The following is a 27,383-nucleotide window of genomic DNA, read 5'->3' on the forward strand; positions in this document are numbered from 1 at the left end:
CAAAATATTACTGTCACCAGGTGTGGTGGTGCATGCCTGTAATCCTAGTGGCTTGAGAGGCTGAGGCAGGAGGAAACCAAGTTTGAAGCCAGCCTCATCAATTTAGCAGGGCCCTAAGCAATTTAGTGAAACTGTTTTAGTCAGTTTTTTCACCACTGTGACTAAAAGATCTGACCAGTACAATTTTAGGGAAGAAAATTTTATTTAAGGGCTCATAGATTCGAGGTCTTAGAGAGCTGGCTCTATTCCTCCGGGCTCAGGTGAGGCTGAACATCATGGTAGAAGAGTGTGGTGAAGGGAAGCAGCCCACATGATGATCAGGAAACAGAAAGAGAGCTCCCCCTGCCGGAACAAATATATACCCCAAAGCTAGGACCCAATTCCCACCTCCTCCAGCCACTCCCTACCACTCCATCCACCTCTCAATTAATCCCATCAGATGACCGATTTGCTGATTGGATTAAGACTCTCGGCGACCTAATCATTTCTCCTGTGAACCTTCTTGCATTGTTTCACATATGAACTTTTGGGGAACCCCTCACCTACAAACCATACAGAGACCCTGCTCAAAATCAAAAATTAAAAGGGTGGATTTTGGTAAAGTACCTCTGGGCTTAATCCCCACTACCGATTAAATAAAAAGTTACTATTAAGAATAAAGTGGCTCACAGGCTGCATGCTTCTGTAACTTGAGGTTGTCATCAGTTTGTATAATTTGAATATTCACAACACATCTCAACTGGTTGGCAGACGAGTAAATGATAAAATACAGAACTCATACTATTGTGCAATAAGATTTCAACTCTGATAAGAGTAAAAATAATAATATCAATGAGTAATACTTTAGTGGACTTCTCTTTTTCAAAAAAACACTAATATTGGTAATGCCAGAATTTAAATTTTTTATCAGATTATTAATACATACTTTTAAAATATATTTTGCTCCATGAAAACTTTTCTATTGTTATTTTTTGACAACTGTCATTATGTTTGCTATCCTTTTTCTTCAAGGACTAACTTTCTGGACAGGCCAGTTCTTTCTTTGGCCACACTAAAACCTCACCTGTCTGTCCATATCTTTAAAGTAGCTTAAATCTCCACTGCATTCATCAATCTGGAACACCGTCCTACCAAAAAGCATGCATCTTCCACATATAAGAGTACAGAACACCAGTTAAATTAGCAAATTGGTTGATTTAATGAAATAGATAAGGTTGGCCAAGGGCACTTTCATTTGCTCTGCCACTCTGGACTGGAGGAGCTACACACTGCAGGCTGCCTTGTGTATTAAGTTCGTCCCCCTAGGTGAAAGTTCCTCTCTTGGGCTTTGCACATTGCAATCACTGAATAAATGTGGATTTTTCTTCCTACCATACAATAGTGAATAATCACTGTACTCACAATTAATTCATAAGTCTTCTTGAATTTTGCCCCCTACACACAATAGCCAGCCGCTGCCCCTTGATCCTGTACTGTCTGCCACCGGGACTTCCCCCCTAGGTTCCATTTCAGCAGCCCAGGGCCCTCTCCACCCCCTGTGGGGCTCCTGGGCTCATTCCCACCAGCTGCTCCTGTTCTGGTCCTGCTTTCTTAGGGCTGATTTTCTTCTTAGCCTTTGCAGACAAACCACAGACAGCTGCAAGCTAATTAGCCTCTCCAGGTGTCTCCCTTAGGTTAAAATGTGGCATGGCAGGGACACAAGATGGGAAGAATAGGTAAGGAGTGTCATCCATTATTTTGACTCAGTTTCTGTTTCTGCTGACCTCATTTTCCAGAGCTTCCTGAGTTAGCTCACCATGAGCAACAATTAGCACAAGACACTCCTTTCAATACAATACAGAGGGGAAATCAGTGTAGGATCAGAAACTTGCTCAAGAGTATAATCATGCTCTTATGATACCTAAATTATCTGCTTTTAAAATCATAGTTTAGATTTTATTTTACTTTTTGTTTTCGTCTACAAGTTTTTGTAAATATGAATATTTTATTTCTTGAAATCTGGCACATTTTAAGCTAGTCAAATAAATAAGTAAATACACAGAGTTCCAAAGCTTGAAACATGTTATTCCTTAAAAGGAAACTGACTTCTGAGTAAGACTAAATTTTTAATTGGATGAAAATACAATGTAGTCCATTTCTGGCTCTGTATCAGCATTTCACTTGTTCCTCATAGAGCTAGTGCCTTATATAAAATAGGTTCTCTGTAAATATTTACAAATGAATGAGTAGTTAATGAATGAACTTATTCGCAACTTACAGCCTTGCCTTAAAACATTGCATGCAGGAGGCCCTGGGATTGATCCCCAGCATTGCAGAAAATAAATAAAAGAAAGTATGGACCTAGAAGTACTTCCTTCTTTTACTGTAGTTTAGGGGTTTGCTACCTTTTCTTAAAGGGCCACATGGCGAATATTCTAGACTTTGTGAACCCTGGGGTTTCTGGGGGAGCTACGGTACTCTGCCATTGTTGGAGGAAGGCAGTCACACACCTTGTGTAAACACCAGGGCAGGAGGTTGGAACAAACTTCATTTATAAAAACAGATCATAAGCAGGATCTCAACCACTGCTGTGTTTGCTGCCTGCAGCATGGCCTCTTCAGATGCCCTGCGAGGACATATCCCCTCTCAGAAATGGCCTTGCTGGCTGCATCTCAAAATGGTGCTGGAAACAGTTAAATATTCTTCAAAATTTTATTCCCAATGCATGGCAAAACTCAACTCAAAACGGATAAATGACCTTGGCATTAGGCCAGAGACCCTACACCTACTAGAAGAAAAAGTAGACCCAACTCTCCATCATGTCAGCTTAGTAACTGAATTCCATAACAAGACCCTTAAAGCACAAGAAGTAATATCAAGAATCAATAAATGGGATGGTATTAAACTCAAAAGCTTCTTCACAACAAAGGAAACAATTAGGAATATGAACAGAGAACCTACAGAATGGGAGAAAATATTTGCCACCTGCACCTCAGATAGAGTTTCTTTTTTTTTTTTAAGAGAAAGAGAGAGAGAGAGAGAGAGAGAGAGAGAGAGAATTTTAATATTTATTTTTTAGTTTTCGGCAGACACAACATCTTTGTATGTGGTGCTGAGGATCGAACCCAGGCCGTACGCATGCCAGGCGAGCGCGCAACCGCTTGAGCCACATCCCCAGCCCTCAGATAGAGTTTTAATCTCCCAGATATATATATAAAGAACTCAGAAAATTTAACACAAAAACCCCCCCAAATAACCCACTTAATAAATGGGCAAAGGAACTGAACAGACACTTCACAGAAGAAGAAATATGATTGGTCAACAAATATATGAAAAAATATTCAATATCTCTAGCAATTAGAGAAATGCAAATTAAAACCACACTGAGAATATACCACTTACTCCATTCAGAATGGCAATTATCAAGAATACAAGTAACAATAAATGTTGGCAGTGATGTGGGGAAAAAGGTACACTCATCATTGCTGGTGGGGCTACAAATTGATGCAACCGCTCTGGAATGCAGTATGAAAATTCCTCAGAAAACCTGGAATGGAACCACCATTTGATCTAGTTATCCCACTCCTTTATATATACACAAAGGACTTAAAAAATTTGCATATCATAGTGACTCAGCCACATCAATGTTTTTAGCAGCTCAATTCACAATAGCTAAGCTATGCAACCAACATAGGTGCCCTTCAGCAGATGATGGATAAAGAAAATATGGTATATATACACAATGGAATATTACTCAGCCATAGGAAGAAATGGAATGATGGCATTTGCCTGTAAATGGATGGAACTGGAGACTATCATGCTAAGTGAAATAAGCCAATCCCAAAAAACAAAGGTCAAATGTTCTCTCTGATATGTGGATGCTAACATACAAAAAGGGGCTGGGGGAAATAGAAGTTCACTGGATTAGACAAAGGGGAATGAAGGGAAGGTAGAAGAGAGGGGAGGAGGAAAGACAGCCTAAAATGAATCAGACATAACTTTCCTATTTTCACATATGAATACACGACTAGAGAACGCCATATCATGTACAACCACAATAATATGAAGTTATATTCCATGTATGTAGAATATGTCATAGTACATTCTACTTTCATGTATAACTAAAAAGTACAATTTTTAAAAAATGTGCACAGAAAAGAGAACACACCAGTAAATACAGCACAATCTAGCAGAGTGAAATGTGCATGTGCCTTAAAATTACATGATGAGTGCCTTGCCAAGACTCAAAGGATGCCCTGGAAAGAAAGTAGAACAAATGGATTTGACCCCTATTTCTCCCACTTTCTCTTTGTGACCCTAGAACTGTTTGCTGTGATTCCTTCATTCATATACTTAATGTTTATATAGCCCATAAAAATGATAATTTTAATCAGTTAAAATTTTGAGAACTTCTTAGATGTGAGGATGAGAATGGTCTAAATCTTCCCATTATCCTCTGAGATATGCACTATCTTTATCTTTATTTTACAAGCGGGAGATATTAAGTACATGTCCAACATCACTCCCCTAGTAAGAGGCAATCTAGGTGCTGAAACTGAATCTTTCTTTTATCTGGACTTGAGCATTTACAGGAACTTACTACTGTAACTCCCATCTTGGAGACACCACGATCAGTCATCATCACAATATCAAAAAGACCTGTCCCTTCCCCTAGGAGCTGCATCCATTCTCCACATCTCAGCCACCAGACCACTGGAATACAGGAAGCAGCATGGCCCTGGGTTGATGTGAGGCCTAGGTGCTGTTTCTTAATGCAGCATCTGCTCCCAAGAACTCCCCACCTGAAAGCCTACTTCAGTTCAGCTCTGATTTGCTGTGAAGATTCGCCATCACCATTAGCATTTAAATGAAATAATGTATCTCTACATTATTAGACTCAGAAGAGTAAGAATTGCCTAGGGAAACTTACTTGCTGTATGTTCAGGTAATTCTGGATTAGGGCTTTTATTTCATTTTATGTTTTGCTTATTTTCTAAAGCAATTATGTGGAGGATGAAAGTAATTGAATATTTGCCAGAATTAATGTTAAGAAGTTTAAACACCCCAATTTTAACTCATCAACATTTTTTTCAGTGTTCATAATTGTCGTGGCTTATGGGTAGCCTAGTCTCCTTCTCTTATTCTCTCTTGCTTTCTCTCTCTCTCTCTCTCTCTCTCTCTCTCTCTCTCTAATTTTTTTTTGTTTTTACACAAAGTAAGTGCTGATATATTGTTTCACCAGATTGAACTGAGGCTGATATAATGACTCAGCATCAAAAAATGATATAAATAATCATATTACAATAAAAAACTTGTAAAGTTAAGATTTTAAAAATTATAAAATTCCTGTCAATATTTACTTACTTATCAAATTATAAGAAATTATTGCAAAGAATTGTAAAGGGCAAAAATTCACTATATACCCATTATATAATACATAATATATAAATATAATTAATAGATATACCAAATAAGGAAAGCTGTACCATTACATAAGAACTCTAAAGTTAGAAAAATCAAGAGCTATAGATCGATTTGCTGGATTATGCATATTTAGATACCTCCTTCCTTCATTCTCCCACCCTCTGCCCAAATGATGCAAAGAAACAGACATACAAAAAGGGATAATTATTGCATGGATAAAATAGATCAAAACTATGTGAGCAAAATATATCCAGCAGTCAGAGTTTGAGGAAACAGAGCTCTGAGCAGCTGCTGAAGCCAAGATGATTCACAAATGACCTGGGGTCCATGTAAACCTCGAGGGTTTTCATTGTCCAGCAGAGAGGAGATGCAACCTCCCAATATAGGTCAGGAGGTAGGTACCTGTGTGTCTGCAAAACTGGGAGCTACAAAAGGGACTCTGCATTTTATATCAAGACTGGAAGAATCTACCTTCCAGGTCAAGGGAGCAGATAGTTGCTTGACTTCCATGTTTGCCATAAGTGGCAAGAGTCTCCTGACAGAAACCAGAACCCCAATCTTGGGCCAACTGAAGTATGTCATCCAAATGTACCCTGCCCTTTACAATTACATTAATTTAAGGACTCTACCCTCTCAAGCCACAAAATGAACAGGAGGACTGGTCCAGAATGATTGATATCCATTCAACTGTAGCAAATACAAAATGGGAGATAGTTCAGGCCAGGGGCCCCCTGAAAGAAACCCTCATTGAAAACAAGCTCACAACCAAATACTATAACCCACAAAAGGAAGTTAATGCAAGAATAAAGGAGAATTAGATGACATGGAAGGATCTGGAAGAAATCCTAAAATAAACATATGTAGAGCGCTTAATGTGATAAAAGAAGATCAAAAAGAAAATTGCAAAAACAGGAGGATTTTAAAGACCAAAGAAAACACAGATTCAAAGTAAAATTAAGTAAAAATTCTATATAGGAAAATTAAGCATGTTGGCATTAAAGATCTAATGAGTAAGTTGAATCACTGACTAGGTAACACCAAGGCAGAAAAATAAGAGTATAGGAGAAGTTGAGCATAGAAATATGCAAACAACTTTGAGAGGCCTGAAAAATAGTCCAAGATTTTCCAAACATCTAATAAGATGTCCAGAGGACAAACTGAAAGATAGAAGGAAGTGAGGAAGAATGAAAGGCATCAGAACAGAACAAGGTTTAACAGATATCAAACCAGTGTTCTAGAAAACAAAGAATAATAAAGAGATGAGACTTGAGAAAATAACATATACAAGTCATCCGGAATTGAAGAAAGGCATGGATCTCTTATACAAAGAATGAGTCCCTAGTGAATAAAAACATAGAAGATCCATACCTACACTTACTATAGTAAAATCATAACAGAGCAAAGACAAGGGTAAATCGTTAAAACTACCACTGCAGGGGAAAGGATGGGACAGATGTGTCATAAAAAGAGGGGAAAAAAGAAAGCACTCCACTTTGACTCATGGACAGAATGATACTGGCATCAACAGATTCCAGAATACAATGGAATAATTTTTTTTTAAATTTTAGAAAAATAAATATAACTGAGAGTGTTATACTCATTTGAGCTATTAATAAAATGATAAGATGAATTAAAAACCTTTGTAGAAAAGGGCTTAGGAAGCATGGGGACTTGACCAGGAACAAAAGGAGGACAGTATGCTTGATCCATCTTTATAGACGCTACTCACCGAAAGCTAAAGTAAAAATGTCATTCTCAAAAGAGTGTTTTCCACTGCCGGAACTAATGAAAGCATTTGTCTCAGAGGTTAGGCAGGTTTCATAAATGTGAGAAATTAAACATGTCAGAAAAACAGAACTTGTAGCACACTGAAGCATTCCAGGTCCACATTAACACACTCCTCTTCAAACACTGTTTAAAGGGACACGTGGACACATTCACACTAATACATGTATCCTTGCATCTGCAGACTGACCATGAGTTAAAGATCCATTTCTTCTGCAATTATCTCACCTTCTTTACCTTAACATCCCCATTTACTTGTATTTATTTCCATCATATTTTAGTACCTAGACAGAAAAAGTTTATGATAAATATGAAAACACCTCAATTTTAAACTTATTATGAGAATACCTCTCATAGTTTCTAAAAATCCTTACCTTCTCACAAAAATGTGAATAGATCTTATTTTTCTACCCATTATCCAAAAGTAATTGTTATCAATAATAATCTCTATAGTAGCAAATGTGGTGGTGGTTGCTTTTGTTTTAATGGCAGCACCTAATATATATTAGCCATTTATGATTTATTTGGGGCTGTTTATTTTAGATTTAATTCTGTGTAGCAGGCTTATTTGGGTAGCCTTGGTATGATTTGAAATGTTTCATATATTTTGCTCTCAAGTGTGGGAGATGAAGGGCAGAGAAGAATAAAGGAGAAAGAAGGGCACCTCCTTGTCTCTGCAGCCCAGTGTCTGCTCAGGTAGACGCCACCTCCTTTGTCACAGCCCCTTGTGGCTCAGGCTGGAAGCATTTTTTCAAAGGCTGGAGAACCTTCCCTCCAGAGAATAGGTTCTGACCCTGCTCAGCAGTTAACTCTAAGTAGGACTTTCAGGAGGAGAGCCAGGACCTGCCCTTCTCTGACCTTTCTTAAGCTGGCCATAAGATCTGGTGAGGGACTTCCTAAATGAAATATTCCTCCTACTGCCAATCGTTAGATGGTGAAACTGACTTACATTCATCAACTGTCTGGGAAATTATGTCCCACTCTCTGCCATCACCAGCTGAGAACTTTTCTTTGACTGGAGTCCTTACAAGATGATTCACATTTGATTCATATGATTATTCAATTTATCATATGATTATTCAATTTATCACAGAAACCATTTCATTAAGAGTGAACTTAAAGGTTAGACTTGGATTTGAACTTTCTTTAAATTTTCAATCATGAAAATTCTACAGAATGGTGTTTTTAAAAGATAACATATCTCTTGATCATGAGTGGCTGGTCCTCAAGTATGTGTTGAGCTCAATGAGAAAAAAGATCTTAAAAGATGTACCTGAAGCTTTGCTCCCACTTAGGGCACCTGGAACTATGAGCTAATCGAGAAGACAGAGTAAAACATAAATGTGCACCTGTCCACTCCCCCCCCACACACAACCTACACACACACGCATACACACATGTAGTCATGTGGACCCACTGTAGGACACAAGTGGGTTGAAGTGTGAACTTTCAGCCACAAGCCTGTCATAGTTCATAGAAGGGACATAAGTATTTCGGGAGTATTTGGTGTATTTGGAAAGCTGGGGGAGTGGGCCTGGAGAGTGGGTCACATGTGGCTGGGAGAAGCAGGAGAGAGATATCCCAGGACCAAGGGGGTGGACATTCAAGAAGAGCATGCACTGCTGGACTTCAGTAGAGGGCAGGATACACATGGACAAAGCTGTTTTTTCCTTTTATATTTATGCACAGCAAAAATGAATACCTTTTGTTTTAAAAAGTTCACTCTCATAACAACAAGGGCAAGATTATGAATTCTTCTAATCTTTTTGAAAGGTAAACTGGTAGTTATCTATTCTACTAAAAAAGTGTGTACCTTGTGACCCAGAAATTGTTTCCAGGAATCTGTTCTAAAGAATATTCATACATGTGCTCAGGGTGTATATGTGTGTGTTCAGCACAACATTATTTATTATATAAAAACTGAAAATATTTTGACTGTCTCTCAGTAGGAAGAATTAAAAGTATTTATTTTAACCATGACACTTAAGAAAAGGAAATGAGAAGGAAGGGAAGGGAGGAGAGAGGGGAGGGATTACATATGGCAGAATTTTACTCTCCTTCATTAAATCTCATTATTTTCAGTATTTCTTTTATAATCTACAAATATTTAAAAATAACTACAAAATGCTAGATTGTTAGAAACCACTATCTAGTGATTTCTGCGAACAAATATTTACTCCCATGTGGAGTATAAAAAAGCAAAAACAGAAACAAAAAATGACCATCACCTTTTCCCCTCTGAAATCCCTGTTGACATCCTCTTTCCTTGTCCAATTAAACACCAGCACCTGTCATTTCTAATGCATTCAACAGGAACTTCTGACCAGCGTCTCCACACCAGACACTGGCTCTTTCCTTAGTCACATTTGCCATTTCTACCTACAATCCCTCTTGCTTTCTAACATGTTGAATAACATCTGCACATCTAACATCAGTTTAAGTCAGTTTGTGCAACTGTTTGAGAATATCATAAAACCCAAAGTCAGCGTCTGCGCACAGTCTGCCTGTGACTTATCCCAGACACAGGCGTAAAACCCCTGTATTTGACTGTTTTCACAACTGTTCCTCTGGTAAATTTCCTGCTATGTCAGATTTGTCTTGAAGGAATTCCTTCAGAGAACAAGTATAGAATTCTCAGACAAAAGCGTGAAAACTCTGGGTTGAATTCTATTGCCCTGTTCTCTCTTCCCTGTGTTTTTCATAAACATTGAGATGAAGCCGAGGGGCAACACTAAACATAAAGATTAATAACAGGAAAACAACCCTTGGGTGCTTTTTCAGAAAGCATCGTAAATCTCAATTAAATATTTTACAAATGATTCTTGACTGTGGCTTTTTATGCAATGGCAATAAAAATGTACATTCTGTAATAAATCATAGTTATAGATACATAATAACTATCTATTTTGTATTACTTTGTAAAGTTTTCTGTTGTTACCACATACAACAGTATGAAATGTAGTTTAACAACATTTAAATCTGATGAATCAATTTTTAGTGGCAATATCAAAGTTCAATTTACATCCTATTATGATTGGAATACACGTGATATTCTTTCATGGTATTTTATGTCCATATTTAATATCAAGTGTAAAAAGAGATAATTATAAAAATAGTACAATGTCAATAAAAATATATAGGGAGGGATTTTTAAATCTAGCATTCCTTATGTCAAAAACTGAAACATTAGATCTGTGGGGGGATTCATTGTCAGTATTATTTTATCAAGACAGGGGCAGAGCTGGCCAGCATAGAAGTCACCAGTGATGAAAGTAATCTCTGGCATTTCTCATAGATATTGAATAAGACTAATTTACAATCCACACAGGGAGCTGATTCCATATCTTATGGTCAATACTACCCAAAGTCAAAGGAGGAAAATCCCATAAAGTAAATAACAGCTAAAATATACAGCATTTCCCCTTGGAAAAAAAATACTAGTCCCACACTATTCCATAGCAGCCTTCTTCAGAAGTGGCTTGGGACTATCTAGAATCTTAAAGAATCAGTGACACTTTGATTTTCTGCATTTTCGTGAAAGACCCAATTAATTTTTCGGTGCCAGAAAAATTTTACAAAGATTCCAAGTCATCACCTTAAATTTGTATAAGCACCAAAAACTCACATTTTAACTCCTGTGAAGATGACAAGGTGTAGTTTTCCCACTTAATATTTTAATAAGAACACGTATAAGGAAAATTTTGCAATTTTTTAAAATTAAGGAGCACTAATAAGGTAAATAGTCTGTATGTCACATATCTAAAACAGAAATTAATGAATGCAAACTTCCAAATTTATTTTGAAAAACTATTGTTTAGAAAGCAAAATTAAATATTCACACCTTGAAGGGAAGGAGAAAATAAATTCAAACACTCAGGAGAAATTCACACATGTGGCTACAAATTACATATAGTCCATCCATATGTCTCCTAATGGAATTTTGAATTTAATTCAGATAAGTATAAACCTGAACAAATTAGCTATGTTTCCTCACTTCCTAAAGACTCTTCCACGTCTCCACCTTATATTTTGACCACCTGGTTCAGCAGTGCCTACTCATTTTTGCCGCCACTGTTTCTATCCCTTGCTTTGTAAAACTGCCTTGCCTCCCAGGCACCCTTCATGTCTAGATCCTTACATCCAACTGACATGTACACCACAGTGGGCCCTCCACATCCGTGCTTCCACAGCCGTGGATTTGACCAACTGCACATCAAAATTTTTTTTTAAATTTCACCTGTACTAAGCATACACAGACTTTTTATTTATCATTCCCTAAACAACACAGTGTGACCACTCTGTGCAGAGTGCTGACATTAGGGGTTATAAGTAGTGTAAACACGATTATGTATCTGGGAGGATGTACACAGATGTATCCATAACATACACAGGATGTATCCATAAACACGATGCCGTTTTGCATGAGGCCACTCCATGTAACAACTCTGGGTCACACAGAATGCAGAGGACCAGATCAGGAGCCAGACATCAGCTCCAGAGAGCCTTGGACTGCAGTGAGCATCTGGCAGGACTGGTTGTTCTTCAACTTTACTCTTGCTCACAACGTTCTCTGGCCCTAAACTTCAGGACAAAAGTCGAAGGCAAAGATGTCTGATGGATCATTGTGCAGAGGACCCAGGTATCTGGTTCCTCATCATAACAAGGTTATGGACCAGCCTTTGCGACAAGTCACTGGAATGGAGCAGGCTCTTCATGGCTGACTTCAGAGATCTTGTGAAGTTTGCAGCCCAGGAGCCTGACTCTCCACAACATGAGGGCGGCAACCTTGGCTCCTGATATGTCTGGCAAGAGACTGGGCAAATTAATCCTTTCTTCTCTCATTCTCCTTGCCTTTCAGTTGGGATAACCATACCTTAAGGGTTTGAGGATTCAAAACACAATGGAGGGAAAGCCTTTTGCCAGCTGCTGGTTACATAACAAGCAATCCATACATGACAGCGGTGGTTGTCATAAGTAATGATAGTAATTGCAAAAATGAAGACTGACCATTAGACAATTAGTCACTGTCACAACACAGCGCTTATCATTTCCTGGCTTTATCTTTGATTATTATATTTAAATAATAGGGAATTGGTCAACTCTATAGAGCACACATGCTATAAAAAGCATATATTATTTAAATGTCATTTCTATTAGCTATTTCCCAGGGTCCTGACTTATAGTTTGCTTGTTTATGAGCTTCCTCTAATATAATTTGTTTTGGTTGGGTTTAATTTATTCTGGGTGTTTTAAAACTGGACTCTTTCATTCTTATGATTCAAAACACTAGTCAAAAAAATGTCTGATGCTTATTTACTTTCTGAGTGGCTCTTCAGGATGAGTTTTATCATCAAATAACATTCAGCAGGTTGTTTAATCCAAACTGAATGTGTTTTGTTTTTTATCTTACTATACAATTTGTAGAAAATTCACACCACTTGCATTCAACTGTTGTACCAAATGTCTTACTTTCTTCAGAAAGATCATGACAAGCAAATCACAGTGTTTGCTGTGAGCTTGTTCACATGTATGACAGATCTAATGCACGTCACCTGGACAGTGGTCATGTCCACCAGAAACTCCCCAAAGGTAAGTAATGCTACCAAAGCAAGAGTGAAACTGCCTTGCAAATTACCTTTGAATTTCTTCATTAACACTGATGTGAACTGGAATAAGGTGTGGTGGAGATGGCCAGCCAATGTGGGAATCTGCAAATCAAGAGAGGTGCTATGGCCCTGCCTCTGCCCAGAGCACCTGCCTGTGCTCACCTCAGTGCTCAGTGTCCCCACCTGCAGAACACAGCGCTAAGAATCTACCTTCCAGAATGCTGGTCATCAACTAGAATTGAGTGAGATGTGGAGACAGTCAATAGAGATAGGAGCAAGCTTCAAACACCTCTGCTTTTCCCACTCTGGAAGATCTTGAACCTGAGAAGCCAGGACTGCAAACCACAGGGAACTTCACCATCGGACACTGGTGTGTCATCTGAGGCTTCTGCGTGTCTTCTGACGTGTTCTCCTCAGGTAACACAGTCATCCACCCCTGTTTCTCTAGCTCCTTCAGTCACTGGCATACCATGTGTCTGCACCTTTCTGGGTGTGGCTTTCCAGCGACTTCTCAGAGCAACCCTACAAGCAGGTCTGTCACACACCCCATTTGACAGATGGGGAAATTAAGGCAATTCCTTTCAGTGTCACTGATTTAGCATATGGCAGATCCATGACCAATCTCCAGAGCCATTCCTTTGAATTACATCAGGCAAACTCTACCACAAAGGTGTCAAAGAAGTCTCCTGCTTATATCAACATTGAGTACGCTGCAGTGAATAGCATACATCCACCCAGATGTTAGAGAATAACTATTTTAAATTCAACTGCACCCATAAAGCACGGATCACATATGTCAATAAAATAATTTCTTGTCCTCATTTTGTGGGATACATTGTCTTTTCTTTCTAAAAGATGTTTAAAAATAATTTCTTGAAACTGCAGCAGTTTAAGTGTCTGCTGATACATAATCTCAGGAAGAAGGTATCCATTTCAATCTAAACTGTAGTGACCACTTAGACATTTTTTCATTATGGTCCAAAGTCACATTTCATTATCACACAATGTCATGCAATTATGATGAATTTAATCATCTTCTGAGAAAAAACAAGCAAACAGACTCCATGAAGCTTACATAGAAAAGAAGGTCATGAGGACTAGTGAGCATTACCAAGAAAAACAGACAGAATTTGGGAAGAAGAACAACCAGAAAACAACTTCATTTTCTATTGTGGCTCCACTTTCTAAGACAGGACTGGTTATGATGAATTCAAAAGACACACTGTGTCCAGACCATGAGTAAATATTTACAGAGGGCTCCCTATGAGCCAGGGATTGCATGAGGCCTTGGAGACATGAAGATAAAAAGATGCAACTTCCTGTTTTCAAAGAGCTTGAATCTCTGAGAGATAAATGTGCAAATCCACAGTCCCACTACAGTAGGATAACTGCTTTAGCGAGAGCTGGTGGCCCCCAGGGCAATTCCCTGCTGGAAATGGTCCTCTCAAGCCAACTCTCTTTATGAGAAGACTTCCTCTCTCAAAGGGAGACTAAATGTATCCTTTATTAATGGGATGTAAGCCACAGTGAAGGAAGATGAATCAACTTGAATGTAACTTAGCATTTCAAGTTTAGGCACTATGGCTGCATTTAAAATGGTCAGGGTATGATTTGCTTTAGCAATATGAATTTAAAGGATGAAAGGGGGATTTTTTGCAAAGGGGGTTTTTTTAACAAGAACAGTTGAGCCCTTGAATGTTGACCAGTCTTCATAGAAGATGGAGGTGCACCCAATGAACCTCTGAAAGAATGAGCTGCAGACCTGCATTCTAGTCCTGCCCAGGGTGGGGTGGAGTTGCTGGGCTGGTTCCCAGCAGCTACCCCATCTATGGGTCTCATCTCCCGTTCCACACAACCTATTTGAATTTTTCAGCCCATGTTCAATACTATATTCTGTTATGAAAGCTGCAACTTTGTAGTTCAGTACATAAATCGGGAAAGTAACCCCAATCAGTAAAATTCTGCTTCCTTGCTCAGACTCTCTTGCAACATCCTGGCACTCTGATGGACTGGAGGCCAGGGCAGGAGTCTGTTCAGCAGCCATTGGTTCTAATGTCAGAAGGTCTTATGGCTTGGTTTGCAGGAGGCCTCCCAGGGTTGACAGGGGCTGATGCTCACTCCTGGCTACAGAACCTCCCATGGTTCTGTTGCCCACTGAGGTGTGAACCACATCAAAAATCAAGAAATCAGTCTGGCTTCCAAAAGAGCATAACCACTATCCTGCTATATAAAGATTTGTCTCCTAGGACATGACTTAAAGTATCTAGAACTGTCTTAAATGCACCTGGGTCCTTGACATTTTAAAGAAAAATAAGTTTGTGAAAAGTAATTTCAGCAACAATTCTCAAAGTATAACATAACTTGTTTAGAATTTCATGGTTTTTGCTTTAATAATGCAATCCATGCAAGTTGGATGGAAGTGAAATAAATACAGTAACATGGCAGGAGCTGATTTCTTTCACTATGCATGTAAGGGCACATTTCAGGACTTAATCGAACAAGGCAAGAAGAAATGTATACATCTGGCACATCACAATCATGTAGAAGCCTTCCCCATATAAAGCTGATGCATCTTCATTAGGTATTTCATTAGCTGTTTTCTATTCCAGAGAATTTTTTAGCTCTCCACACTCATAAATGCCTAATATCACAGGTTTTTAAGACTTACCGTGCTAACTAGGGTGGAGTTACAGGAGAACAGAAATCAAGTCTTGTTATCTTTGAGTTAACAACTCTGAACCTTATTCAATGAACACATATTTTTAAGTGCTATGATTAATAATCAAAACAGCCTAAAGTGAAAGATTTTTAACTCTACACAGACACTGTTGAATATACAAACACTTTGTCAGTTGTAGACTATCTTATGATATGGACATAGATTAAAATTTGCATTTGCATTTATTTTATACTATAGCCAGCTATAACATGAAATATCAGTTATAAAATTACTTTCCATTTCATAAGCATCACAAAATAGAAACTGAAAATGTGTTTTATCAGTAAAACAGACCTATCTCGTTAAAGCCACTGTAGCCCAGCTCTTGCCTGCTAAGTCCCAGATCTTCGAGGTCCATGCATTTAAATCCAGGTGGGCACTGGTAGCCTTCTTCTAGCTCTGGTGAGCAGTGTGTATCTGGAATAGCTAAGCTATTCCAGGTTACATTCCTGTGAATGACACACCAAAGTGTTAGAAATTTTGACAATTTCTGTTGATTAAAAAGGAATGACATAATCATCTTCATGAATAACTGATGTATATGGGCACAGATTTAAGATTTATGATTCATGAATGATATCTGGAACTTAATGCCATATCAAACATTCTCAAATGATACTTGATTAATTCTGATAATAGTTCCTTAGAGGAATATTGCTGTAACTGCTTTTGCCATTATAGAATAAAATCCAGATAAGCAAAGAAACAATTTTTTCCCATAGATTTGCATAGAGGAGATATGTATGGACTGCTAACTTGTCTGGAGATTTCTTGTTATTCACAAAATCCTTGTCCTGCTGTTGGCACAAATGTTACTTCCCCGCTTCTGATCAGCATTAGGTGATCACGGTCATTTACTGTATGGCACAAATCCTGGATTTTATAAATGACACTTAGCCATCTGCTGTGTTCACAGATGTTCCGTTTAGAAAGAAAACCAGTCTACAAAAGAAAAATTGAAGGAACTGAAGGTCTTGCCTTGGAAAGACAGAGATCAGGAGGTGATTTGGTGATGGCTTTGGAAATGATGGTCATTTAGGTGGAGGTGACAAAAACCCTTCTCTGTCTTTATGGACAGACTGAGGATTAAGCGGATGTAGAAGGATTAGATAGGCAATGACTTTCTTGCTAGCAAGCAAGCTCACCCCACAAGTGGAGACTGTGGAATCTCGTTTCCTACTGAACTTATAAACAGGCCCCATTGCTGCTGAGACCATCCACATGGACTATGCAGAGTGTAAAGCTGGACTAGACAATTTCACAAGCTTCTAACCCCGTGACATCAATGTTTCTAGGAATTTCCTAAGTTCCTTCAGCTTATGAACAAATTGAGGCTGACTTGCTGGGTGACATGTTCTTTTCTTTAATACCTTTCCACATTCAAGTAGCTACTCCCTTCTCCATATTGAACACACCCTCTAGAGTCTCATAACAAGCTGTGCAATCCCATAGATATTTGATACACAAATACACATGGCTTTACACACACACACACACACACTCACCATGCCTGCTGATACCTTACCCAGGGCCCAGACATACACAAAGCTCTACAAGCCTTACCCTCAGTTCAGAGACCACACTCATGTTCCTTCAGAGTTTTGCCTTCTTTTAGCTGCAAACCCACTAATTTGTCTACACTTCCAGGGAATAAGTGATTTAATCATTGCTACTTCTAATTACTCTTTAAGCTGACCCTTTAGACCCCACATGCAAAACCAAAGGTAACATTCCAACTATAGACATTATCACTTGGGCAGGTCAGAAAGATAAGATTTTAGGCAGGCACCTCATTTATGCTCCTCAGTTCCCATTCTTCCATGTAGGCCAAATGACCCCTCTTTGCCTTCTTCTAATCTGAGGCTGTTTCAGCTTTGCCACCAATAACACTAGAGCAAAATGGCAACCGCACTCCCGAGCACTGGGTGAGGCTTGCTGGGTTCAACTCCAGCTCTGTATTTATTGACTGTGTGACTTGAATAGTTCCTAAGTCCTAAACTCAGTTTCTTAATCTGTAAAACAGGAAAGTACCATAACTGAAAGCAAACTTAAGATACAGGGAAGATCAGTAGAGCAGAAGCAAGGGAATGAGAGGGAAGGAAGGGGAAAGAAATATGAAGAGACTCTAAAAGAACCTGTGTTGTATACATATATAAAGGTACCAAAGGAAATATCTCCTTTGTGTATATGTAGATAGTACTAATCAAAAATAAGTGAATAAAGGTGTGAAAGGAAGACCAGCAGAGTAGAGAAGAGAGAAAAGGGGGAGGGAGGAGTGGAGGAGAGAAGTAGGAATGGGGATTGAAGTAAAATTCCTTGTTTGTATAATTATGTCAAAAGGAATCCAGATATTATATATACATATAATGCTCTAATAAAAAATATAGGCAAAGTTACGAGAGGGTTATATAAAATAAGCCAAGTAATGTGCATGTATAAAAACTATCATGTTTCAAGTAACCAAATAAATGTTATTATGAATGCTTAATAATTATAATAGATTATAGCATTAATCAGGCATGCAAAAGCACAACAGTCATGGATGATCCAAGAAACAGAGAAGATACTTTGTTGGCATGTGATATTGATGAAGGCAAGGTGAGATTCAGAGAGGGAAAATGGACTACACTATCAAAATTAATTTGTTAAAATTTTCGGTATTTTTAAATGAACAGAACCAATATTCTAGATAACATTCTATCTACATAGATTGTTGAATTCTAGTGCCAGTCTGCCTGGGCATGAATTCTGGCCCAGCCCCTTACTACATGTGTGACTTAATCTGTCTGTCCCTCAGCTTCTTCATCTACCTGTAAGATGGTGGGAAGATACCTACCTCATAGGACTTGGGTTGAAGTGTAATGATTTTTCCTTATACAGACACACAGTGGGTACTTGGTTGGTTACAGATAGTCTGAAATTTGTGGACTACCTAGATTGAAATTCCAGCTCAGGTGCCTGCCATGTTAGTGGCCTCATTGCTAAAAAACAGGGATGATGACAGCTCCTACTCTGTAGGAGCATTTAGTGATTAAATGGGCTAATGTACCACATCTAGAATAGCACTGGAAATTGAGTTATTCACTCAATAATGGTTAACTTTTACTATTAAGTTTTCATTGATTTATAAATATTGGACTTTTTTCTCTTTCTGATTTTGATTTCTTTTTCTTTCATATTAGCACTGATTCTCATTTCAGGCACAACTCTATTATTAGCACGGATATTATTCTGAAGGCTTTTGGCTTCAGAGACAGCAGATTTGAAACACATTACTTTTGCCAGCATTGAGCCATTAACAGATTCTTATGAGAGACATATTTATTAGATGATTGATTGCTCTGGAACACATGTATCTAAAACCATATGGTAATTCTTATTTTAAAAAATTTGAATAAACATCAGGAATTCAGAATATATATTTGGTATTTATCTTCATTTTCTTGGTTGACAAGAATCTTACAGATTTTATTTTTATTTGTTAAAACTGATTATTTTCTCATTCATTTTTCCTTACATATTCTGGATAGAAAAGAGATTTTCTGGAATCAGTTATGTTGAACTGCTGGTCCACCTGGAAAATTCTAGATTATGAGGCTTCCAGTCATCATCAATATCTGCTTCGGCCTAAGTGAGGTTCTACACCTGCATTTCTTACTCACAGATTCCTTGAAAAAAGTATTGAATTATAATCTCCCTAATTTTATTTTTTAACCAATTTCCAAGATCTTCAAAACACTGCAGTTGCTCTTATTCATTTCTATGTGCTACATCCAATTAGAAAATTTTTCATTTGTGTCTTCTGTGACCTCTTGGCTATGTTCTGCCAAACTGTTTTTGTGGAGGGCAGAATACTAATTCCCTAAAGATGCCTACATTCTTTTTTTTTTTTTTTTTGTACCAGAGATTGAACTCAGGGGCACTCGACCACTGAGTCCCATCCTCAGCCCTATTTTGTATTTTATTTAGAGACAGGGCCTCACTGAGTTGCTTAGCACCTCACTTTTGCTGAGGCTGGTTTTGGACTCACAATCCTCTTGCCTCAGCCTTCTAAGCTTCTGGGACTACAGGCATGTGCCACCATGCCTGGCAAGATGCCTGCATTCTAATCTCTGGAACTCGGAAGCACAGCTGGCCCTCCATATTCCCAGCTTCCATGTGGGATTCAAACACCTCAGATGGAAAATACTATTTTGAAAGGTCACATCTGAACTGATACATACCAACATCTTTCCTATCCCTATTCCAATACAGTATAACTACTTACATAACATATGTATTGCATTAGGTATGATAAGCAATCCAGAGATGATGTGAGGTGTATAGGAAGATGTGCATAGGTTCTTGCAAAGAGTGTACCATTTTATCCAACGGACTCAAATATCCACAGATTTTAGAATCCTCGGGAATTTCTGGAACCAAAACCCCACAGAGACCAAGGGAATGCTATCTTATTTTACTTAGAAGAAAGTAAATAATACTTCTCCCTATGCAATTTCAACTACCGTCTCAATATTCTCTCATTGTAGATGTCTTTTTAGAGACCCTGAGCCACATGCCCAACTGCCTACATTAGACCTGTCCATTGGTCACAAAGTACCTCCAGATCAATACCCCTAGGGAACCCAGCCCCCTTCCCCAGCCTTCTCCATCACAACAAAAAGCACCAACACCCAAACAAATCAGTTAACTTGAGATCCTGAGATCACCTTGACAACCACTTCTTCCTCAAGAGTCATAACTAGCCATTGGTTCTCTGCAATACACCCCAAGGTATCTCTGAAGCTGTCAGCACTCCCCATCCCTTCCTCTACATGGCTCAGTACCCAGATGTCTAACGGTCACCTTGTGCCTAGCTCTTGGCTCTTTCCATCCATTTCAAACACACCACATAGAAGACTTTTCATAATGATCATGCTACCTTGATAGTGGTGAACTTCAAATGATCAACGGATGTTGAAGGATGTGGCTCTTGCCACACTTCCAACAGCTTTTGCATAACTTTCCCCTAAGTGTTCTGTTTTTCTCCATGTTCTCACAGCTTTTGGGTTGTTCCTGCCTCCTTCAGGATCTCTCCTCTACATGGAAATCTCTCCTTCCGTCTCTGCTCACTAAACTGCACCTTGTGGCCTTCAAAGCTCAGGCTTCGTGTCAGTCTCTCTGGAAATTCACCCTCCAACCTCTATCTGGGTTAGGTTTACCCTGCTGTAACTTCTCAAAGAAACTTTGCTTTTAGTTGCTGACACTTAAAACAAGTGCAATTCACGTTCTTGTGGTCATCTGTTTTGTGGATGCCTCCCAACTCAGCTGTTCCACATAGTCCTGGACACGTAGTGTGTCGTATTTAAATTTATGGATCAACTTGGTTAGACCACAGAACCTTGTTTTTTGGTCAAACTCCATTCTAGATGTTGTGGTTAAAATAGTTTGGAAATGTGATTAACATGTAAATGAATAGACTATGAATAAAACATATGTTTTTGTCAGCTTTTTGTCACAGTGATCAAAATAACTGACAAGAACAACTTAGAGGAGAACAGTTTATTTTGGCTCGTGGTGTCAGAGGTCACATTCATGGTAGTCTGACTCCATTGCTCTGGGCCTCAGGTGAAGCAGAACATCATGGAAAGAAGCTCAGGACATGCAGCAGGAAGCAGAAAGAGAGAAACCCCAAACGTATGCCATCAGGGACCTACTTCCCCCAGCCACACCCTATCCATCTAGAGCTTCCATACAGTTAATCATTCAAGTGCATTTGTCCACTGATTAGGTCACAGCACTCATCATCCAGTCATTCACCTCTGTACATCTAGCATTGTCTCACATGAGCTCTGGGGGACACCTCACACTGAAACCACAACAGTATATTATCCTCAGTAAGGTGAGTGGGCCTCATTTTATCGTTGAACACCTTAAGGGAAAACACAGGTCTACCAGAGAGAAAGGCATTCTGCCTTCAGACTGCTTTTGGACTTAACCCTGAAAGAGAAATACCTGCCAGAATCTCCAGCCTGCCAGCTCACCTTGAATATGGTGGTCTTGCCAGGTCCCATAACTGCATGAGCTAATTCCTTAAATTTCTCTGTGTGTGTGTGTGTGTGTGTGTGTGTGTGTGTGTGTGAGAGAGAGAGAGAGAGAGAGAGAGAGAGGAGCCAATAAATAGTTATATTTCTCTGAAAAACTCTGCCTAACACAGTAGGTGCTTCATAATTATTTTCTGAATAATGAATGAAATTGTCTTTCTACCATTATTTAATTATATGGTAAATTTATCTATTTGTAAAGCAATTACAGAAAGAAACTCTTCGGTAACTGCATCCTATTTGTATGTGGTTTTTGTTTGTTTGCTTGTTTTTTGTTTTTAGTATGATACTTACATTTTGGCATGGATTTTCAACATTTTAAATTTCTGGCTTTAGTAGTTTCCACATTTAAAAACAAGTAGTGGAATCCCTCTGAGTAGTTAATTGATTTTCAAAAGGCTTTAATTATCCTCCTGGCATATGGCTTTTTAAAAAATTCTTCACAAAATATCCTATTTACAAATAACAATGACTAGGAATTTGAGAGCTAAGAAAATGTGCTCTGAGCCTGTTGCTAAAATTGTTTATAATAACAGCTCCAAATAATAACTCAGGACTACAGTTCTATAGTTTTGAAATAACCATTAATCTTAGTGGCACAGAGCATTGAGTTATATACTAGAAACCAAGAATTATCATCTCATTTCAGTGTTTAACCAACTTAATTACCTTGGGCAATTCACTGTAACCATTAGAGCCTCAGTCTCTTCATCTGTAGAGTGAGAAATGTTTCAGCAACTTAATAAACAACTCTCAGAATGACCTCATCACACTTCCATATGAAAGAAAATGGAAATAATTAGAGGAAACCATGTGCCCAGTAAGCCCACACATGCCTGGTGTGGTGCAGGACGATGCACAGTTCTAGTACCCATAAGACCCAGTGCTGAATGTGGCTCTAGACTTTATGAGCAAGTTCTCTTTGCTACAACGCCATCTATCAAACAACTGTCATTGCTCCTTGCAATACATCTAGTGCTGACCTTTTGTAATTCTTCTCACCAGTGACCAGTCCCTGAACTGTGCTTAGGATTATTTAGTCTTTTTTTAGAGACTGTTTTTCCTATATTCTTTGTGGGGCCATTTTATTTCATTTGAATACCTGTTTATTCATTCAGAATCATTATTGTGACATTCCTGTGCCACACAGCATGCTAGGAATGGAGATGTGTGGGAATATATTTTCCTTTTAGGACTTCATTGCTCCATGTGAGAGAGGAAAGGTCACAAGATGTCACGATGCTGCTTTAGGAGCTATGATAGGTATGTTCCAGGTGTTTCTGAAGTGCTGTGACACACCACGAAATGTGGCCATGGAAGGTAGTAGTGGGTACAGAGCACCTTCAAGGAAGGCTGCCGCTTGGAGTGACTGCTATGAAAGGACAGCAGGCACAAGTTCCAGGGATGGACTACACATGCCACTCTGGAAGTGGAAGTGTGGAAACCTGTGAATACATAGGTTATAGTTGTATCTGGAGTGTCCCCAGGAGCTCATGTGTTGGCAGCACGGTACTCCATACAGCAGGGCTCAGAAGTGGGGCTCTGACCTCATCACTGGATTGACCCATTTGATGGAATAATCCACTGAGAACCAAATGGACAACCGGGAGGTGGCACCTATGTGGAGGAAATAGGTCACTGGGTTGCACCCCAAAGGGGTAGATTTAGTCCCTGCCCCCTGCTTCTTGGCTGGCCATATCCTGAGCTGCTTTATTCAGCCACACTCTTCCACCATGATGTCCTGCCTCACCTCAGGCCCACAGCAGTGACCTCAACTGACCATGGACTGAGGCCTCTGAAACCATGAGCCAAAATGAACTTTTCCTCCTCTAAGTTGTTCCTGTCAGGTTTGGGTCACAGCAATGAAAAGCTGGGTAACACAGCATACACGGGTACACGGGAGGAAGACGAGGGCAGACAGAGACGCCTATTACCCACTCACTGAGAGCTACGGCTCGTCAGTGTTTTTGTTTTGTTTTGTTTTGTTTCAGGTTGTAAACCAACAGGTATTGCCACGCCAAATATGTTATTTTATTTTATTTTGAGAGAGAATTTCTTAATATTTATTTTTCAGTTTTCGGTGGACACAACATCTTTATTTTTATTTTATGTGGTGCTGAGGATCAAACCCAGCACCCAGCGCATGCCAGGTGAGCGTGCTACCGCTTGAGCCACATCCCCAGCCCCCCAAATAATTTTTAAACTACATGCTTATACGTTTACAGAAAAGAGAATAAGACTTTCCCCAAATTGGCACACTATTACTGACGTACCATGAACTGACTGTTCAACCTGTTCCTAGTTTGTGAGAAAGGCCAAAAAGGCCAAAAACCACTATTTTACAAAAGATGTTATTACTAAGTTTACCTCCAAGGTTTTCATATAATAATACCTGTGATGTGAATTCACAGAGAGCAAATTAGTTTGCATGGTTATTACTTTTGCTCCTTGAAGAACTGAAGATCAGCAGGATAATGTTGACTTCTTGATGAGCAAAATTTGACCCATTCATTGTAAAAAAGATATTCACAGGGGCAGAGCAACAATATATTTCTGAAGTTGGCAACCCAGACAATATATTTCTGAAGCTGGCAACCCAGACAAACATGTCTAGCATGTCTAATCCATATGCAACAGATAACACTACACAATCTGAGAGCATTTGTTCCTTATTGTATTTGTAAGGTGTCTTTTCAATTTACATTGTATGATAGAAAAAAACTGAAAAACATAATTCTAATTAAGCCCAGAGGAAAGATGTATAGAGACACACACACACACACACACACACACACACACACACACACCCAGGAAAGTAGTGAATGTGGCCTCTGATACCTTAGGTAGTGCTTGTCTTACTCTTGGTGGCAGGCAAGAAAACAAGGCTCATTGTCTTGCTAAACGCTAACCCTTAAATTTAGAGGCTGTCCCTGTCATCGCATTTGCCTACAGAGAACCTGCTCTGGCTGTCACCTGGCTTTCCATAGAGTCATCTGGCTTCATTCTTACTTCTATTTAGCCTCCTCTTGTCAGCTTTAATTAAAAACTCCTCTGAATGGGTCTAGCTCATTCAATCCTGCCAGCTTTGGAAAACTAATCCCACCTTGGAAAGCAAGGATATTATTTATAGAGATAAATTATTTATTGATTTTTGAAGATTTTTAAAGATTTTCAAAAGACAACCTAAACTTTTAGTAGGGCTGCAAAACAAGATAAATAGTCTGAGGCAAGAAATAATATTGATGTCACACCTATTCTAATAAACAAGTTAATCTGCACCACTTCCATGAAATAATTCCTCTTTATTGTTAAACTGAGTATTTTAATATGATTTTTCAATCTTTGGTCATTCCTAATTAGCTCAGCAGGCAAAGCTGTAGAGATCTGTAGACACTGTGCATAAAAATTGTAAAAATGAAAAATTTTTCAAATATTTTGGCTATGAAATTTTAAATGACAATACATGGTTGGTTTTATTTTAAAGAAATACAATAGTCATCTTACCTTGTTACAGCTGAATAGTTTCTTAAGAGTTACATATATTTTCCCCAAGTTTGCTCTCTACATCAATCACTGTTTTGCCAAGATGGATAAGAGATGGTGCCCTTGACAGGAAGCAAGGTTGCAGCCGAGTCAGGGGCAGGCAATGAGAGGCTCATAGGCAAATCGTATTAGAAACAAATGAGGATACAGACAATGTGAAGTCAGCTCCTTATATTTCAAGCGTGGGTCAAGAGTTTCTCAAACAGCAGGTCCTCTGCCTTTGGTTTAAGAGCTGGAAGATGCAGGGTGAGAAGTTATGTGCACAGAGGGTCCATTGTCTCAATGGAAACAGGCCACCAGAACTGGGCCAAATGTTTCCATTTTATTTGTTCGGCAATTTTTACTTATTTTTTTCCTAGAGACTGAATTGGAGATTCAGCCAACAACGTCACATGCAGCAAGGAGCCAAGCTGTTTGCTTCCTCATGAGGATCACAACCTCGGCTGTAAGAGTGCACTGCTGACTAGCATCAGTGAACATAAAGCATCTCTTACATATTAGAAGCTCAGAGTTCGGTCGTGTTTTTTGGATGCAGTTGGCCTGAGTTCTCAGGCTGGAGAGAAGCACTCTCCCACTTCAATGGCTTCCCTCCTGGGGGGATGGTGAGGTGTAGAGGGTTCCACAATGGTTAGCAAATGACAAGTGAAGGTCAAGGAAGGATTTAAAGCCCTGGCCCCAGCTGCCCTCAGTCACCACCTGCACCTGCCCAATTTATTCTCTAGGAATAAAAATATGTAAAAGTTGCTGAATGAATAAAATTGCGACAGTTGCTCTACAGCTCTCAGAACTCATGGATAACTCTGCTTCTTTGTGAGACTAATAAGAGGCTAACATTTCTAGGGGAACAGCCAGAAAGGAAGAGGAAACTCTGGTTGCCCCCAGGCTAGCCAGAAGCAAAGCATTTCTGTGAAGACTCAGGATCTGCCTATAAAAACAAAACCACGCAATTTTGGTATTCCACTGTACAGCTTTGAGAGTTTCAATGCAAAACTAAGGTTTTGAACCATTGATTTTAAACCCAGTCAAATCTGAGAATCTCAGCTCCCCCAATCAACATGAACTCAAGGATGTGACTCAGAATTAATATTTTCATGAAGACTGCCCAATGGTTTTCTCTACCAAAATATTCTTGTCTTAGAAATTCATTTCCAAAATGCACTAGGGGAAAGGCTCACATTGCTGCATGTTATTATAGTTTCTATCACAGGGAAAAGCAGGCTCGTCAGGTGGTCCTGGAGATATCAGAATGCAATCAGAATGTTGAAGATAATGCCATACACTGAGAAGTCAAAGCTGAAAGCATAGAGATGAGAGTGAGGGAGAACAGGGTTCAAGCACCTTCTGATGCTTCAAAGCCATTTCACCTTGATCATCTTATTTAACCTTATGGCTTCAATTTCCCTGCCTGTGATACAGAAGTTAAAACAGAGCACAGACTATAAGGTTGGTAGAAGTATCAAATGAGACAATAACATAGATCAGTGGTTCAAAAAATGTTATTTACCACTAATTATCAACAAAAGTCTTATGACCTATATAATTATATTATCCATTTTTGATAAGTAAACATATGATCAAAAGAAATCTTGGAATTCATCATAAGCCATCACACAATTTCTTTTAGACTTCTTTTTAAACTGCACGGGTTTCTTTTCTTAAACTGAAGACTCTCACACATACTTTTGTGAAACACAAAACACACATATTAATTTTCATAGGGACATTCTGTTTATTTTGAAGTGTTTTCTTACATTTACTTTAAAAGATTATTGTCATATGAAAGGTTGATTTTATTGGTGGCTCAGATGACTCATCTGCTAGGAACTGATGTGCAGACAATTTTAAAAGAGATGTGTGGATTAATAAATTTATATGACATATTTGTATATCAGGATTTTGTACATTCAGATGAAACTAATTGCCTGGAATGTAATGTGGGGGAAGATGTAGACCATATGTAACAGGGACTTTAATTTTTGGGGGATTGGCTAACTTCACTTAGCATTATCTTCTCCAACTCCATTTACCTGCAAATGCCATGATTTTATTCTTATTTTATTGCTGATTAACATTCCATTGTATATAAATGCCACATGTTTTTTATCCATTCATCTACTGAAGGCCATCTAGGTTGGTTCTACAGTTTAGCTATTGTGAATTGTGCTGCTATAAACCTTGATGTGGCTGTATCGCTGTAGTATACTGTTTTTAAGCCTTTTGGGTCTAGATGGAGAAGAGATGGAT

The 27,383-nt window shown here is 38.8% G+C and overlaps 1 protein-coding gene across 2 annotated transcripts in view; it reads right to left on the minus strand.

Annotated features, from left to right (window-relative positions):
- Nalcn (sodium leak channel, non-selective) overlaps nucleotides 1–27,383 on the minus strand; it is a 281,091-nt gene that overhangs the window by 226,262 nt on the left and 27,446 nt on the right. For both annotated transcript variants that reach the window (XM_027938884.2, XM_071610798.1), the window contains exon 6: nucleotides 15,808–15,962. In XM_027938884.2, coding sequence (XP_027794685.1) covers nucleotides 15,808–15,962 — 155 coding nt within the window. The remainder of the gene's footprint in view (nucleotides 1–15,807; nucleotides 15,963–27,383) is intronic.

The sequence above is a fragment of the Marmota flaviventris genome, chromosome 4, assembly GCF_047511675.1.
Source record: "Marmota flaviventris isolate mMarFla1 chromosome 4, mMarFla1.hap1, whole genome shotgun sequence".
In the NCBI taxonomy this organism is placed as follows: domain Eukaryota; kingdom Metazoa; phylum Chordata; class Mammalia; order Rodentia; family Sciuridae; genus Marmota; species Marmota flaviventris.